The sequence below is a fragment of the Bombus flavifrons genome, chromosome 7 (genome assembly GCF_040668555.2).
Source record: "Bombus flavifrons isolate JBK064 chromosome 7, iyBomFlav1_principal, whole genome shotgun sequence".
Classification (NCBI taxonomy): Eukaryota; Metazoa; Arthropoda; class Insecta; order Hymenoptera; family Apidae; genus Bombus; species Bombus flavifrons.
The window spans coordinates 8,441,832-8,459,202 of record NC_138448.1 but is presented as its reverse complement, the minus strand read 5'-3'; the positions used below and the strand labels follow the sequence as shown (position 1 = coordinate 8,459,202).

Here is a 17,371-nt window from a genome sequence, read left to right as displayed (position 1 = left end):
ATAGATAAACATCACATAATGCACAGTACTTTTCCATATCACTCCAGTGCTCTACATTTTTTAAATGTTTGAAACACAATCAATACTAAATAAATCTTCCTTTATTCCTATCTTACAAAACTAGATGACACTTTTAACTTTGATACATAAAAGAATTCTGTAGAACAGTGGAGGATTTAATGTCTTGTTTTGATAGCACAAAAAAAAAAATATCTCAGGTCATGAATTTCTAAAAAATTAAAATTAGGTGCATCAAATAAACTTCATGAAAAACACTGAATGAACCATACTTAATGTCAGCGGACATCTTCTGTGTGACTTTCTTGAAAATTCAACCAAGATTGTTCAACAACAGTAGCTACTCTCTTCTCATATTCCCGCTTATTTTCTTGATATAATTGTGCAGCTAATGAATTTGCTGGAGAATTTGGATTTGGTTCATCCAAAAGGGACTGTAACAAATATTTTATAGACTTTGTTATTATATAACATAAGTTTATTCTAAACATAAACAGCACAAAAATTTAAAGAAAACCATAAAACTATAAAGTAAAGTTATGTATTTATTATGTATAGTGTATGTGTATATATATAAATATATACACACTTACATGTGTGTATATATGTATAAGTGAATTTATGTACTATATGAAGTACTGCAATTTAATTGAGATATAGTTCTATCCTTGTGAAAGACTTTGCTTAGTACTACAGAGACAAAAACCGCCAAATTGTCTTCTACTCTTTTTAATATCACTAATTTCAATCAAATATTGAAATAATCAATTTGTTATCAAATATCGAAATAAATAAATATACAATTTTATAATAATTTATTATTCAACATTGTAAAAATTCGGTCTAATGTTGCACATTGTAATAGTTCAATAGAGCTTTAGGAAGAAACATGCTAATTTATAGCGTTAGCTTCTTGATAAGGCTGCACATTCTCCACAGTATTTGATAGCTGTAGATGGTTGGGTGATGCTGCAACAGCATTGTGATAATGCCTGCGACTAATCCGTAAAACTTTGCTCCACACAAGCCTTCACTCGCTTCTCGTATTCACGTCGATTCTCTTTGTACAGTTGTGCTGCCATTGAGTTGGCAGGCGAATTCGGGTTCGGGTCACTTAACAGCGACTGCAACCACATAAGTCATACTCATTACACGAAAGTTTCTTTTTAATGATGCATGGCTATAATTATAAGTAGATGATACTCTTACTTAGTATTGGTGATTAGAAGTACACTTGTGGTATGTTAAACAAATTATAAGCATAAATTTTACACTAACGTTAAATGCAAATAACTTTCAACTTGAGTGAATCAGACTTTGCTGAATTGCAACCGCTGTTAAGACAAAAACTTACGAATCTTTATCTTTACGAGTTTTTATACGAAAATTGATAGAAAAAAAATACGGATCTAAGTACATGAAATTTTAGCAGGCATTGATAGATTTTCTATAAAATAAAAGAAAAAAGGTAAAACAATCTATTTTAATGATAAATATAATACAGTAAGCATCTGATTGTTTAAAGTATCTGAAACATTTAGTAACTGTCATGCAAAACATATTTGCAGTTTTTGTATCGAAACTTAATTTTATATTATGGAATTAAAAATAAAATATACTTTAAAAAAAGATTAAATTAACATTTCTTGGTTACTTATCAAAACAGATACCTATTTTTCAACTGCCTTATGCATACTGTTATGTTATTGCATCATATGAAATTTAACATGCAATATGTGTTTTTATGGTAACATTTCAATTGATGAGAACAAATAGAATACATATAAAATTAATAATGGTAGCTACATGTATTTGAGGCATTTTTAGTCTCAAACTTGTTTTGTGCCATTAAATGCTTTCAATACCTGTATAGATGTTAGAATAGCAGATACATCATAAGTAGGGCTCCAACGATTCTGTAATATGTCCAAACATATGCCTCCATCAGCATACACATTAGGGTGGAACATCTTACTGATGAATCTCACTGTCGGTGGCTTGTTTGGATATTCTTCTGTAAATTCTATTGTAAGTTTGAAAGTACCATCTTCAAATGGAGTATCATGAGGTCTAAAAATATAATAAAGTATAAAGATGTATGTTATTGTAAGTTACCATAAATTTGAATTATTCTGAAAAATGCTTATATATATGAATATTCTTACCCAAAGATAACTGCATTCCATATCATAATGTTATTGTCTGTGGGTGCTCCCGATACTCCAGTGGGTGGGTCTTCTTGTAGTCTATTCATAAAGATATTAAGTCATATATAATACATAAAACTACATGTATAGATACAAAAATAATTGTTTTGTATGCTAAAGAATAAAAATTGTAGAACATTAAAGTAAAAGTTATCTTTATTAGAACTTCTAATAGTTTTATTCAAGAAATTATTTAATATAAAGAATACAAATTTAGATTTTTTAAAGGTCTCAATGTCATGCCAATGCCTTTTATATAAAACAATCTTTAATAACATACTATATATATACAATAAAAAATTTCAAGCATTTACATATATATCTGTGTTCCTTGTTGCATTGAGAAGTAAATAAAAGAAAGAACTGCTCATGACAAAAATAAATAACAAGAATCACATAAGAACTGTTTAAATGCAATTACAAAATGTCATTTATTCTTTAGGATATTATTTTATTTACCGAACAATCAATTCATAAACAATAAAAATTCCAAAAAGAAATTATCACGAATTAGATGAATATTTATAAGAATCAATAGGGAATGTCGCAATATGAACAAAACCATAGACCATGAATCGTGCGTAATTTTCTAAACATTCGAATATGAAATAAACACGATTTTCTAAGTTATCATCGATCTTGGAGAAATCAGGGCGAAGAGTGAAAATGAAACGTAATAAATGATTATAAACTCCTAATAATAACTTGTTAAGGCGGGCCACAATGACGTTCGAACGTCGTGTAACCTGAGGAGTCTTGAGAAAAATCTACAATGATCCAAAGCATATAGAAAGGTTACGGGGGAAGCAAAATACAAATATAAATATGATTTACAATGGCGCTGCATGACACAGAAAACGATGACATAGTAATCCTGAGAATTATCTGAGATACCTCTTAAAGTCTCTCATTAGTCTCCTTCTTGCAGGGGTAGACATCCCTCACGAGTGGGCTCGTCGCTCCCAAATCGTTGATACGGATAAATATTCCAGAACGTTACAATGCCGTCAACAGCTCACGTTAACGCTGCTTCTCTGATAAAAGAAACAACCAAGTCCTACACGACGGTTTACTTCGTACAACTTCGTCACATATACGAGAAAACGCCAGTTGTTTCTGCTGCGTACGTCTTTACCTTTTGTCAGTCCGAAGGCCACCCTACCCGTATAATACCGTTATAGGTTGTTCAAAATCAGTTTTACTTAACAGGTTTCCGATTGGCACTTGATCGTCTATCGATATTTTAACACCTTGAATTTCCACCTGTCGTTCGTGGGAATGGCCACCAACATAAAACCTACGTACTAATCACCCTGAGAAAATATCGTTCACCGGACTGCCAAACCACGGACAGCTGGATAGATATACGGAGGGAATGAGGCATGAACTGTTTTGCGCATGACGTCACAAACTAAAATCGGACATCCCAACCAACAGTTCTTATTTGCTGTATTCGTTGTTCAATTTTAATTTATTTCTCCCTATGTTAAAACTTTAACCACGCTTTTTCAAGGAAACGATCGATTTCGAGAAACAAGATACACGATGTATATGTTTATTATTAGTTTTTCAATTATAGACGTGCAACGTCTAAAAACGTCACGCACAACACAGATTACGACCAATCCTGGTGTTTCAGTAGTTTAAGCACGCTTTCCATTGTAACAATTGTTCCCTTTTTTTTCTTTTGCTAAAAGCTTATTCCACATTTTCATGAATAATGGTAATCCATGGATTTCATTACTTCCAAATGCAGTCTCATTTAATGTAAACATTGCATTTTTATTGTACATGTCAAACTTATTTTGTTAAGGAATAGTATATTCGTATTGTTTCCATTTTTTCCAAATGTATTCTATCGCACAACAGATTTTAATGTATATTTGACCTGACGTTAAAGCTACATTTCTAGGGATTTTATTGTTTCAAGATAAAAGAATTGTTATTGGCTACAATGGTTATCGAGCCCAGAATGTAATTTACAAATTACAAATAGAAATTACACGCTCGATGCTCTTTAGATATATTGTTTCAATTATGCTAGTAGTCGGTTAGCTTGTTTTCTTTAATTAAAACAATTCGTGATACTGTTATTATGTTAGGCTTGTTAAAATGTAAACTATGTAACTAAAATATAACTTTTTTTATGTAATATTTACTTGTACATAAAGTATTCAAAAATCGATAAGAGAGCCGTAGGATACTGTTAAGAGCGCACGCGTGAACCGATACTGATACATGTCAGCTGTCCAGTGTTGAATACAACCGCAAATTGAGAATTAAAATATTCTCTATTCTATTACGAAGTCTTCCAATGAAGAAATATAATTTTAATCAAACTTAATGGCTTGTGATAACCGGACAAAAGTGTACTTGGGATACGAAGACGAATATGTCACTGATAAACATCGTCCAAATATTAATTTTATGACAAATAAGATCGGTGGATTTCCAGTAAGTGATTTCCTTTTTAAATCAGATTTAAGTTCTTCAAATCTGTCTTCATTTTTTTTTTTTCTTTTTATAATTGAATAATGTTGTGTATTTATTGTGCGATTTAAATCGATAAATAATATAATATTAATTACTTTCGAGTTAATCCTTAAGCTATACATTGTATTTAATATTATTATTATAAATTAAATTAAACATGTTGTTTTTATTTATAGAACTGCTATGAAAAAAATATACTGTCATTACCACAATGTAGACTGTGCAGATTGTATCAGCTCCTGGCTCTTCAGTTATATGTTCCGTTAGATAACTCTAAATATCATCGAACGCTTTATATTTTCACATGTATAAATCCAAATTGTTGGAATCAAAATGAGAGTTGGACTTGTTTGAGAGTTCAAGTATCAGAGGATGAATGGAAACCAAATGTTTTAGATAGTAGTAGCATAGTAATACCATCTACAACATCATGGTTATCAGATGCAGATGATTGGGGTGATAACTTAAATGACAATTCTGAACAAAATGGAAATAATCTATTGCCAAATAACCTAACAGATTTTCATTTTTCCTTGCAAAAAGAAATAGATGAAAATATAAGAGAAGAACTTTGTGCATTACATGTTGATGATCCTAATGCAAATAGGTATGTATGAAATGTATGTATGAAAAAAAACAAAAATTGCTAGAAAACTTTGATGTTTATAAAAATTTATCTATTCATTGTACAAATGTAATTCATTTTAGTCCAGCAAGTATAGAATCTCCAGTTGGAGTAGGTGCTGTAGGTAGATTAGATTCTCCTCAAGCATCTGCTGAAATTGATGGAGAAGAAAGCGAAGTTGTTTGTATCGATACTCCAATTCAGCCTCAATGTGATCTAATTAGTTTATTACAAGAAGTAACTCCATTTCCTATTCAAGTAGAATCAAACACAGATACAAAATTATCGTTTGTTGAAATATTTCTTTCCGTCGAAGAAGAAGAAGATTGCAGTCTAGATGTGCCACAACATGTACGTGATTTACTATTAGAATACCAATACAGAAATCCAGATTTATCATCAAAAGCTGGAGCAGACATAGATGAAGGTAAAACTATAGAAACAGACTCAGAAAAATATGAAAAAGGCACTCCAATGCATGGAGATGAAATGTTTCATAATTTCATATCTCAAATACATAAGAATCCTGGTCAACTTTTACGGTAAAAACATAAATAATATTTTAAATGTTAATTACGTATTATATTGAGATTAAATCTTTTGTGGTCTTCTATATTTTAGATATTCCCGAGATAACTCTGCGCCGTTATTATTATATCCTATCAGTGGATGCGTTGGGAAATGCCGACATTGCGGAGGTGAAATGACATTTGAAGTTCAAATTTTGCCTACATTGATTTCCAAATTAACACTTCAACCACGAGTTGAAAAAAATTTTCAAATTGAATTCGGAACTGTTTTAATATATACTTGTGTAAGAAGTTGTTGGTCTCCGAAGGATTTATGCAGGGAAGAACATGTTATTGTTCAAGCAGAAAAATTATAGTGATACTATAATTAAAATAAATTTAATAGAATTTTGAACTTCCAATTTTAGAACTATAGTTGTATTTTTTCGTAGAAAAATACCGTCCACCTTTTTGCGTATACATTAGAATTCGTAGTAATGACGTATAAGAAAAAAATTCTAATTCCTATAATATAAGATTGATTGAAAATACCTCTCTAAAATGTTGTGTTAGGGTAGTCATGAAAAAGAGACATTATTTTGCTTTTAAATTTAATGTAATGTAAGGAGAATTATTATACACTGCTACTTAGATATAAATACATAATCGTTAATCAAAATATGTTTTCTTATTTATCTACTATTTAAAATTTGAGAAATTATTTTTCACAATATACATTGAAAATAAATTTAATGACTACAAAATTGCAATAGCTATATCAATTAAATGCTTAGAATGTCTTAGTTAAAGGATGTGCTAACGAATATTTACGTTGCTCATACACAAGATCCATTGCATCTGAATACAATTTATCACCATTAAATAATGAAGTGTTGTTTATTTGTGTTTGAATTTCACATATTTTTATATGTGATACAAATGCCATTTTAATTGCCAAATCTTTCTCAAGATCTGAATTTCTAGCACCAATGCAATATGATCTTGATGCACGTGTCAGATTAGCATATGTTGCATATATTTCAGTTAACATATTAGTTATTCTCTGCAGATCTGTATATCGTTCTGTAATGTTTGTCCCCTCCTCTTCAAATAATATTAAAATAGCATCTTTAAGTCTGTTTATAGTATCTTCCATATATGCAACAGCATATCTGAATGTTGGGTGAAAGTATTCCCTAGCATTTAATTTTATCACGTATTTATCAAACATCTTATCAAACATATTATAAAAAGGAAATTGAAAACCATTTCTTTTCTTATATACATGCTCATACATTGTTTGTGCTAAAAATTTTATGATAATCCCTGATGCATATGTATTGGCATCCAAGTTGTTTATATCCATTGTTGTTAAAGCCATAGCATCATGAAATGCTTCTATATATGATTGATTCTTCATATAACTTCGTGCACCCACTAATTGTAATCCTGATTGAATACATTTCAAACAATTATTTGCACAATATGTTTCAATAATAGCTTTCTCCACATCAGCATTCATATTCTTATAGTCATCTATCATTCCAGTTGTAAGATATGCCATACTTTCCATAGTATATAAGGAAAATGATATTTCACCTAAAATTCTTTTTACTACATCAAATTTATACAAATCTCTATCAAAGTGTTTCATGTGTATAATATCTGGTATTAATTGATTTAAAAAGTTTCGTAAAATACTAATTGCTTGGGCAGATATATTTTGTCGTCCAGGTTTCAAATATTCTAATAATACTTCAAATGCACCACCAGGTGTACCTATAATATTTTTATTAGGTACTATTGTATCTTCAAAGCTAATTGTACAAGTAGGTGTTTCATGTCTACCAATTGTATCATATACATTTGTACAAGAAACATTTCCAAAATCTTTTTCAACTAAGAATAAAGAGAATGAATCTGGTTTGCTTTTCCCTGTATTAGGTTCTATATGTTTTGTAAAAACTAAAAATAAATTTGAATTTATTCCATTCACAACAAATGATTTTTTACCATTTAATAACCATGAATCATTTGTATGTCGCATTGCATAAGTTTCAATATTACCAATATTTGTACCATAGTCACCTTCATGTACACACACTGTAGGAAGTACGTCACCACTCATAATTTTTGGATAATATTCAAGCTTTTGACTATTTGATCCATATTTATCAATTATTTCAATTGGTAGAATATGATTCTTTATCATATATGTACCCAACCAAGGAAAATTACTGAGTACCTCTACTAGTTTCAATGATTCTGTTTTTGATAAACTTAAACCAAAATATTTTTCTTCAATATGTGTCCGAAACACACCAAGTTCTCTAAGGTGGTCCAACATCTCGTTTTTACCCACATTTTTATTGGTACAATGTGATATATAACTTTCAATTGGTTTTATCCAGTTAAAGTAATCTTCATATCTAGGAGATACTTGTTCAGGATACATGAAAACATCACTATCTACTTTTCCTGTAATTAAAGCCCTTAGAAATGATATTCTTTCAGGTTTCTGTTCTGGAAGTGGTTGAAATTTGGTTTCTTGATAACTTGGAGGAAGTTTAACTGCTTCCTTTAAATATCTCTTTAATGTATAATTGCTCTTTAAACTTAGAATTTTATTATTTTGTAATAATTTTTGTGAAAGCATCATTAACTGCGTTTGTATACTAAATATACAAAAGAAAATCGAAGTTAAATATCTCCATATGAATTAATGATTTATTTGAGGAATAGTTTTATTTTTTGAACAATAATCAGAAGTATTCACATTACTTTGTATACTCTTATGTATTTTAGTGTTATTACCGATTAAGCTGATCTTGGTATTAACTGCAAGTGCAAAACTGTATTATTACTACTTACAGAGACGAAATTTCTGCTACTTGTTAATTACTTTAGAACTAGTTTATTTTATGCTAAACATTCCTATAGTTAATACATTACACATTTTAATGCACTAATTGATAGCAAGAAACATAATATTTATAAATTACAACATAATTTGGAAACGAATTGGATATTATAGAAACAAGAATTATTAAAAGTTTCATTCGATATGGGGATTTTTTAATTTTAGCTTAGCAGTTTGCTATGCTTGCTACACTATACATACGATTAAAGATGGTTCGAAGTAAAAATGAAATGTAGGTTGAAGGATGTGTTATTTTATGACAAATAGAACTGTCGTTTCCTTTTTCTAAATAAGATCAAAATCTACAATCAATCATGTCGTATTTAAATCAACCCGATTATGTGCGTTATGTATGTAACTGTGGCTCTCTAAAACCGATTTCAAAGATTTACTTTTGTAGACATTGCTCGAAGATTCGTTGCGGATATTGTGTCTGTCAAGAGGTATACATATATATCTTTTAAATTTTATTTAAATATTATCTAATTATGGATTATGAATATAATCTGATCACTTCTTATAATATTGTCTTCAGTTTGAGTATTAAATTTTTATTTTTGTTAATAGGTTGATTCACATTATTGTCCCAATTGTATGGAAAATTTGCCATCATCAGAAGTTCGCCTTAAAAAGAATAAGTAAGTTTTAGGAAAATGTACATCTCTAAATATACAATCAATTGCACCTTGTAGTATTTTATGAATATGTTGACAGATGTTCAAATTGTTTCAAATGTCCATGCTGCTTTCAAACATTATCCACGAGAGCTGGACATGCACCTTTAAGAGTAGTACCTGTTGAAGGTGAAGATTCCAAAGATATTAAAACAACACCAAAGAAAGTTTATTATCTATCCTGTTCACTATGTCGATGGACTTCCAGAGATGCTGGTATTCCAGATCAGTCTGTGGGTATGTTTATTCAAAATACTTATTATATTATTGTCTTGTAATATTAAAATGTTTTTTAATAATAAAACAATAATTTTACGTTGTCTTAACCAGCTACTGGAGGTTGGCCTGAACAAGAAAATCCTCATATGAACCGGATTAATACTTTGATTGATTATCATAAAATACTGGCTTCTATAGAAAAACAACAATCTGAAAAAAAGAAATTTCGACCAAAGCATCCTTATATGCAAATTGTAATGGTTTCAAAAAATTACTCATTTTAGGAGGCATGTTCTGGTTTAAAGAATATATATGCTTTATCTTTATTTTCATTTTAGGCTATGTTCAGAATAACATCTGCTATGGTTCGTAAACGTATAGGACATCCTACAAAGCCTGCTACTGAATCAACTGATCAACCACCTCCAGCTGTTGCCAGTATAGAAGTAGAGGAATTGCCAACAGATATTTTTACAAAACCAGTCGAAATAACTAAGAGTAAGCATTTACTTGTATCAGAGTCATCAAAATGAAATCTTTTATTTCAAAAATTAAAAAACGAAATTTTTGAATATAGTTACTACATTGGAACAGCGATTGCAACAACCAGATGTACAAACAGAAAATGTAAATGAATTGCGTCCACAGCATAGACAATTGCTAGTTAGAAGATCGCAACGATGTCGAGTTTGCGAACATAATCTTTGTAAACCGGATTTTTGTTCACATTCTGCAAAGTTTAAGATTCAACTTGCTGCATTGTAAGTTTATATTTTATAAATTATTCTCCTTTTGATATTAATATGTATTTATGCTGTAGTTATCACGTTCCGGAAGTGAGGATCGTTACTTGCGAACCTCTCCGTCCCGGTAAATCAAGTGAATTGCTCTTAAAGTTTTGCAATCCAACTCAACATCAAACTCAGGTGGTACTATTATCTTTGGATACACCAATGACACCTATTTTGACAGTTGTGGATGAAAAGGAGGAAGTTAAACAGGATACTACACAACAGGTAAAGAAAGGGCCTGGTAGGCCTGCTATTTCCTAAATTACGCTGTTTCTAATATTGCTATAATTTTAGGGATCTGAATCCCCAAATTTATTACCTTCTATTGTACGACAAGTGCCTGTAGCAGAGGAAACAAAACCTATCAAAATTACTGCAAATGCAGATGTAGTACTTCCTCACAGTCCTCTTATTTTGCCTCGTAGAGACGATGCTGCTGAATATGATGATACCGGTGATACGCATAATTTTCAAGATGACCCTAAGTATATATAATTTTACTTTTACTTTTCAATATTTTATTTAGGACCATATTTTACTATATGTTAAAAATCTAATATTTTTTTATTAAAGGTTTGTGATTTGGCGAAAAGGTAATAAAGCTGTAATAAAATTACATGTAACTCCACATGAAAATATACAAGAGAGTGATGGTCAACCAATTATAATTGGCTTTGTTATGCAGTATAGATATGTGAATACTATTACTACATTGGAACATAAAGCGCCTCAAAAATTAGATCTCAAAGTTAAACTTTATCTTACTGTAGGCAATATCGTTGGAAGTGCTTAATGCTTATTACTGTCATAAATATTAAACTTCAATGATTAACTTAAGCTGCACATATTCTATATGTATCACTTATTATTTAAATGTTAACTTATATTTAGTTTATAATGTGTAGTTACTAATAAATATAATCTTTTTTTTATCATGAAAGTTAAAAATTCAGGATTCAGGATTTAATACAGGATTCCTTACATTACAAATTTATACAAAAATGTATTAAAAGAGTATTATACAAGCACTGCATTTGATACTAATTAATATTATATAGTTTGTGTATTATGTAAAATTTTACTACCATGTGTATAGATAAGAATATAAAAACATAACACAGCACATTTTTTAAATTTTTATTTTTGAAAGTCAATCAACCACACATAGAAACATAATTTATAATCTTCTTCCGCGACGACCACCCTTTCTACGTGTAGAGTCAGATGGAATTGGTGTGACGTCCTCAATTCTGCCAATTTTCATACTAGAACGTGCAAGTGCACGCAAGGCAGATTGTGCACCTGGACCAGGGGTTTTTGTTTTGTTACCTCCAGTTGCTCTCAATTTAATGTGAAGTGCTGTAATCCCAAGGGATTTGCATTTCTCTGCTACATCCTATTAAAGACAAAAATATTTTTTAGTTTCATAATGTTAAAATTTATTATTTATTACATATAATTACACACATGTTTTTGTATAAAATGTATCCTCCCAGGTAAAGAAGTGATTTATGCAAGCACACTTCCATACAAAGAAAGAAATTTGATTTACCACACACATGAACGCTCCTACGATTAAACAATACCATCTAGGAGCTGCCTGAATGTGGATATATTTGAGATACACTAATACAACATTTTTTACCTGAGCAGCAAGCATAGCAGCATATGGAGAAGCCTCATCACGATCTGCTTTAACTTTCATTCCACCTGTAACTCTTGCAATAGTTTCCCTATAGAAAAATGTATTAATTTTTACGTACGAAACATTCAATTATTTAATAAGTTTAAAAATTTTTCGTTAAATATACCTTCCAGAAAGATCGGTTACATGAACGAAAGTATCGTTAAAGCTCGCAAAAATGTGAGCAACGCCGAAAACAACTTCACCTTCACGAAGTTGTGGTCCAAGAGATACTTGGACCTCTTCCTTTTGTACCTTTCCCCTTTTTGGCGGCATTTCTACACAAAATATTATATCTCTTTATAAATATATTCTGTTACAATATTACAATATTCCAAAATGTAATCATTTAAGATCTTAAAATTATTTAATTTACACAATTTAGATTTTATGAGGTTATGTCTTGACAGAGATTCAGAACAAGTATACAAGAACCTCATGAATTAAAATTCAGCCACTAGCATCTTAACATTAAATGAATAATAAGAAAATAATTTAAGCACAATTTATTCAAATATGTTTACTTGATATATTTAAGATGTTATTTTTTGAAGAGCGACAAGTTTTCGACGAAAAATACCTTTAAACTGAACTTGCTAAAATCAGCTTGTCTAACACGACCAACGTTGGAAGTCTAAAGGAAAGTAACTTCCGGTGCCTAGTGAGCGAGTTGAGTTTCGATAGTATCGAAAATCGAAATGTAAATCACAATAATAAAATAGAAATATAAAGATATTTTCAAGGGTAAGTAATTATCGTAAACGTCTAATAAATATAAAAAATAATTTATTTTAATATAAAGTAAAATACAATCTTTTTCAAGAATCAGTTTTAATAATTTATATTTCAATCAGAATCGTCTATAATGATTTCTTTAGGTTTATTTTTCTTAGTTGTATCTAATGATTTCATATAATTTTCTCGAATATTTTGATCCTAACGACAAGAAATATACAATAATTATTAACGATGTATAAAAAATATAATAAATAATTATAATATATAAAATTATTAGTTTAAAAAATCTTCACAATTTACCATCTTCTTTCCTAGCTTTGCAGGCAGATGTGTAGTTGAAATTGTACTGGCTTTCGTACTAGTTTTTCCACGTCCACGTCTATGTCCGCGTCCTCTACCTCCTTTAGTCGTAGGCATCGTATTTCTATCTTCATCTTCATCACTGATATAAATATCTTTATTTGCATTAATTTCAAAACCTTTCTGTGAAAATAATAAATTTATTGTATACAAAACTGTAAGCTACATAAGTTTAAACTTTAGCAATAAGTTAATATTATCACAGTAATTTTCCTAATTTAAATATACCTCAGTGGTTTCTTCTTCTTCCTGCATTCGGTTATTTCTAAAATTCTTAATTTCATTACAAATACTTTCAACAGTATCAACCTCACAAGTTTCCAAATGTGCAATAGTTTTCTTTATTTGATGATTCACAATATCTTTAAAAGCGTCTATATCTCCTGCATCAACAAATCGATTTAATGCTTCGTTTAAACCATTAATGGTTAATACCGTTAATTTATCTCTATTTTCTTCTAAACTGAAGTGTTTCTTTATACCTCCTTGGACAGTTTTGTTCCAATCTTTTTCATCCTAACAAAAAAAGAGCTCTTTATATTTGAAGAATATTAATTAATATAACAATAATTATTTTAGACCCTTATTTGCCTCATAACAGAGAATTTGTGCCATTTCTTCGAATTCATCACCAAAGTCTGTCAAATTTGTCTTTGCATTCTTACTAACAACTCTTTTTTTGCGAAATACAATCATATCCATGGGATTAGCAACCTCATCACAATATTTTTGTACCAATCTGAAACATATTTCATATTAAATATGTTTATCCCTGTGTTAAATTAATTAAAAAATATAAATAAAATTGAATTTTACTTATTTTGATCGAAGATTTCGTCCTCAGAACTGTAAAATATTCTTAGACGCAACAAAGGCAAAATAGGTTGTTTGGGATGACCAGACAGCTGTATGCTGGCTTTGGGTATGAGTTCATTTTCTATGTAATTATCAACAAAATTGTATACAGATGCAGAGCGTGGCTCATTATTTTGTATTGGTATATCTTGATCTTGAATAATTAGATTGTCAAAAATAAATGGTCTAACAGTCTGCAGTTTTATACTTTGTAATTTAAAATCCATTTTATTCACACTCAAAATACCAATGTGTTTGGGTTTTGCTTCACCTTCACATAGGGAGGTAGCAATAGAACTTCCTGTAATTTCAGTGTTGGGTATATAGATATATAGAACTTTTGTACGTAATCTTTGCATTATAATTTAAGCAATATAAAAAAATTATTGTATACCTGGTTGTGAAACATAGTATGTAGTTTCAGGGATATGTTCTGGAGTAATACGGCATTCATGTTCATGACCCCATATAACAAGATTAATAAACTCTGGTAATTTGCCTTGTGGAACATATCCATGCTCACTCCATGGTGAGCGATTTTGATGTATAACAAATATATTGAAACAATCTTCAGGTTCCATTGGACGTAACATATCGAGCTATAAAAAATGTATACTTGTTAATACAAATATATAAAAAACATGTATATCAAATAAATAAATTTCCTGATAATTTTACTTTAAAATCTTTTAATAGTCGAGATAATCTTTGATCATTCATATAACTTAACCCATACAGTGCAACATGAGTTTCACCCTTTTTTATAACTATAGGAGCAATGGTTAGTTTAGTAAGGTCTGTCGATTTCCCAAAATAATTTACTAAACCAGATACTGATAATAAATCCATTGATCCAACAGCTCCAAAGCCTATTATTTTATTGACAATAAGAAATAAGTTGAAAGAATGTTATAATTGTATTTAGGATAAATATTATATATCTTACTTGGATCATCATGATTTCCATGAATAGAAAATACTGGCATACTAATATTTATATTTGGATCTTCATAATTAACAACTTTATAGGCACAGTGACGAAATACAATTTCTGGATCACTTAAGAATTGAATTTTAATTTCCCTAAGAAATAATATTTTGATTAATACATGTAAAAAATATGGCAGAATAACTTTTATTTACCTATTTCCTAAACAGTATTTCCTTAATAGTTCCATACATTTTATCATTACAGTCTGCGATGGCTTGGCATCATGAAATAAATCTCCACCAAGAAGTATAAAGTCTACGTTATATTTTATTCCATATTGAAGAATTTCTTCAAACGTTGTGATACTATCTTCTGTTTCTTGCCCTTACATTAATCAGTGAATATTAAATATGAATATTATATCATAAATTGTACTTTATTTCAATAATAGAGATAATAAGTTATAAAAACCAACCTCTTTTCTTGTTATATTCAAAGCCTAGATGAATATCGGTTGCAATTAAAATTTTCATTGTATCATTTGGATTTTTTTTTGATTCGTGGCCTTTATTCGATGACATTTTGTATATTAAATGCTTTTATTTTAAATTATCTGAACCTTATTTCACTTAAATTATCCTTAAATTATCTCAACCTTATTTTATATACCACCTTTGATATAACAAATAATGTTATTAAATCATATGCTTCAGAGGGATGTAATACAATGACAAGTAATGATTTAAATATCATATATTATCGCACACTTTGCTTGTCAGAATATGTAATTGTTCAAATATAATTACCAGAGATACTCACAAACATTAAAATCATAAACAGTATATAAAAGCCCGCGAAATTTCCTGCACAATTCAAGAATTATGATTGGATAAAAATGTCACTAGATACTTCGGATAAACTAAGATTAGATATGCTTCACCTGGTTTGACTATGTAAATTTGTATTCAATTCGATAGCAATGATTGCAAATTTGACGAAAATATATAGGAGATAAAGGAAGAAACAATACATAAAAAGAGCATAAATAAAGAACATAAACTTTATTTGATACAAGACATTATATTATAATAACATTATTACGATTATAATAGTTAGATACATTGTAAACATTTCTATTGATAACCATAATAACTACATTATTCAATAGCGTGATTGCCATAGTAAATAATATAAAGTGACATCATACATAACTTCTTTCACATGATTTAATTCGATTCTCCATGTATATACACTTAAAAATATGTTCACAACGAGGTATATATTTCGTATTTGAAAATGCCGCGAAATAATCGGAGCAAAATCCGAGATAGCCCGAGTATGGCCGAAGCTGTGAAACGGGTAGGGGTCGTTGGGGCGGCGTTTTGATCGCCACCTAGCGGACAGTCGGCAGTCGTTGCAGCGAGGCGCAGGAGGAGGTTCGCTCGCCATATTTGTTGTTGTCGTCGATGGGGTAGCCTAGCTGAAGTTTTGGTCTAGTGCAGTGGTGTAGTGCGCAATTCTAACGTAAATTACTGCGATTATTCGTGTGCCCGTATCGGGCTTAACCTTCGCGGAAGGTACCGCGGACACGGTGCAAGATGTCTCTTACATAAAACTGGTGGGGCAGTGGTGGCTCAGCTGTCCTACTCTGTTGTCGAGTGCGCTGTTTTATGTGTGTATGTGTCTATACATAAAGTATATATATATATATACATATATACATATATGTACATATATATACATACTTATATACATGTTTATGTACTATTCCTCATTTTGTTCTGGTACCGTACTGTTCGTTCGGTGGTGCTAGTAGCAGTAGCAATAGTAGTAGTAGTAGAAGAAGGAAAGAGGGGTGTGAAGTGCACCAGTGACCGAACGTTAAACTTGTTAGAGAGGGTGAGGTAAGCAGGAAAAGGGTTAGAAATCCATGTGTACAAAAGGTGTGAAAGGTGGAAGAGTGAGACATACGGGGTAGTAGATGTATGAAAGGAGAGGGACTGCTCCTCTATGCGGGGTCGGGGTCGTCGCACGTTCTTGACGTGGGTCTGTCGACCCGCCAAGGTCCTTATGCCTCCGTCTGTCGCGTCACTGATACGTTTGTGTCCCTCTTTCGAATTTTCTTTGCCCTTTCTTTTATACGCGAGCTCAACCTAACCTAATCCTTTCTAACCTTAATCTTACGGCCGCTCGTTTGACATTCGCCACAGGCTATACATTCTTTGCTGACAAATCGGACATTTCTTCTTTCTTAATTGTTTACGGTAGACTATATACATACATATGTATCGACGTTCTAACGTTTCTTTCTTTTTGTTTGTTTTTTTTTTCGTTCGCATTTAGGACT

At 30.5% G+C, this 17,371-nt stretch overlaps 6 protein-coding genes across 12 annotated transcripts; 2 read left to right on the top strand and 4 right to left on the bottom strand.

Annotated features, from left to right (window-relative positions):
• Window positions 1–163: 163 nt before the first annotated feature.
• Ubc6 (ubiquitin conjugating enzyme 6) lies at window positions 164–3,859 on the bottom strand. Of its 3 annotated transcripts, none has more exons than XM_069117333.1 (5): window positions 3,361–3,859; window positions 3,120–3,282; window positions 2,184–2,264; window positions 1,884–2,088; window positions 164–452 (listed from the first exon to the last, which is right to left on the bottom strand). In XM_069117333.1, exons 2-5 carry the CDS (start codon window positions 3,161–3,163, stop codon window positions 297–299), a joined length of 486 nt encoding a protein of 161 aa, XP_068973434.1. In that variant the 5' UTR covers window positions 3,164–3,282; window positions 3,361–3,859; the 3' UTR covers window positions 164–296. The 3 variants fall into 3 exon arrangements, with proteins under 3 accessions (XP_068973434.1, XP_068973435.1, XP_068973436.1); XM_069117334.1 differs by having other exon boundaries at window positions 3,120–3,259; XM_069117335.1 differs by lacking the exon at window positions 164–452 and adding an exon at window positions 544–1,142 and having other exon boundaries at window positions 3,120–3,854.
• Window positions 3,860–4,213: 354 nt separating this feature from the next.
• trus (programmed cell death 2 like trus) lies at window positions 4,214–6,531 on the top strand. The gene is made up of 4 exons (XM_069117302.1): window positions 4,214–4,679; window positions 4,895–5,325; window positions 5,427–5,885; window positions 5,965–6,531. Exons 1-4 carry the CDS (start codon window positions 4,569–4,571, stop codon window positions 6,227–6,229), a joined length of 1,266 nt encoding a protein of 421 aa, XP_068973403.1. The 5' UTR covers window positions 4,214–4,568; the 3' UTR covers window positions 6,230–6,531.
• LOC138181899 (complex I assembly factor ACAD9, mitochondrial) lies at window positions 6,447–9,100 on the bottom strand. Of its 4 annotated transcripts, none has more exons than XM_069117285.1 (2): window positions 8,974–9,100; window positions 6,447–8,527 (listed from the first exon to the last, which is right to left on the bottom strand). In XM_069117285.1, the coding sequence occupies exon 2, from the start codon at window positions 8,509–8,511 to the stop codon at window positions 6,643–6,645; it is 1,869 nt and encodes a 622-aa protein (XP_068973386.1). In that variant the 5' UTR covers window positions 8,512–8,527; window positions 8,974–9,100; the 3' UTR covers window positions 6,447–6,642. The 4 variants fall into 4 exon arrangements, with proteins under 4 accessions (XP_068973386.1, XP_068973385.1, XP_068973384.1 ...); XM_069117284.1 differs by lacking the exon at window positions 8,974–9,100 and adding an exon at window positions 8,634–8,928; XM_069117283.1 differs by lacking the exon at window positions 8,974–9,100 and adding an exon at window positions 8,724–8,928.
• Window positions 9,082–11,386, top strand: DCTN4-p62 (dynactin subunit 4). The gene is made up of 9 exons (XM_069117300.1): window positions 9,082–9,215; window positions 9,340–9,410; window positions 9,487–9,683; window positions 9,777–9,919; window positions 10,004–10,163; window positions 10,243–10,426; window positions 10,486–10,681; window positions 10,751–10,941; window positions 11,030–11,386. Exons 1-9 carry the CDS (start codon window positions 9,087–9,089, stop codon window positions 11,247–11,249), a joined length of 1,491 nt encoding a protein of 496 aa, XP_068973401.1. The 5' UTR covers window positions 9,082–9,086; the 3' UTR covers window positions 11,250–11,386.
• A 193-nt stretch (window positions 11,387–11,579) lies between these two features.
• Rps14 (ribosomal protein S14) lies at window positions 11,580–12,683 on the bottom strand. Its single transcript, XM_069117336.1, has 4 exons — window positions 12,665–12,683; window positions 12,268–12,418; window positions 12,102–12,189; window positions 11,580–11,852 (listed from the first exon to the last, which is right to left on the bottom strand). Exons 2-4 carry the CDS (start codon window positions 12,414–12,416, stop codon window positions 11,634–11,636), a joined length of 456 nt encoding a protein of 151 aa, XP_068973437.1. The 5' UTR covers window positions 12,417–12,418; window positions 12,665–12,683; the 3' UTR covers window positions 11,580–11,633.
• A 226-nt stretch (window positions 12,684–12,909) lies between these two features.
• On the bottom strand, window positions 12,910–15,838 carry mre11 (double strand break repair nuclease mre11). 2 transcript variants are annotated; one of them, XM_069117287.1, is made up of 10 exons: window positions 15,500–15,838; window positions 15,237–15,408; window positions 15,040–15,176; window positions 14,772–14,962; window positions 14,488–14,692; window positions 14,055–14,394; window positions 13,830–13,977; window positions 13,467–13,754; window positions 13,179–13,361; window positions 12,910–13,076 (listed from the first exon to the last, which is right to left on the bottom strand). In XM_069117287.1, the coding sequence occupies exons 1-10, from the start codon at window positions 15,603–15,605 to the stop codon at window positions 12,987–12,989; spliced, it is 1,860 nt and encodes a 619-aa protein (XP_068973388.1). In that variant the 5' UTR covers window positions 15,606–15,838; the 3' UTR covers window positions 12,910–12,986. The 2 variants fall into 2 exon arrangements, with proteins under 2 accessions (XP_068973388.1, XP_068973389.1); XM_069117288.1 differs by having other exon boundaries at window positions 13,179–13,357.
• Window positions 15,839–17,371: the final 1,533 nt, after the last annotated feature.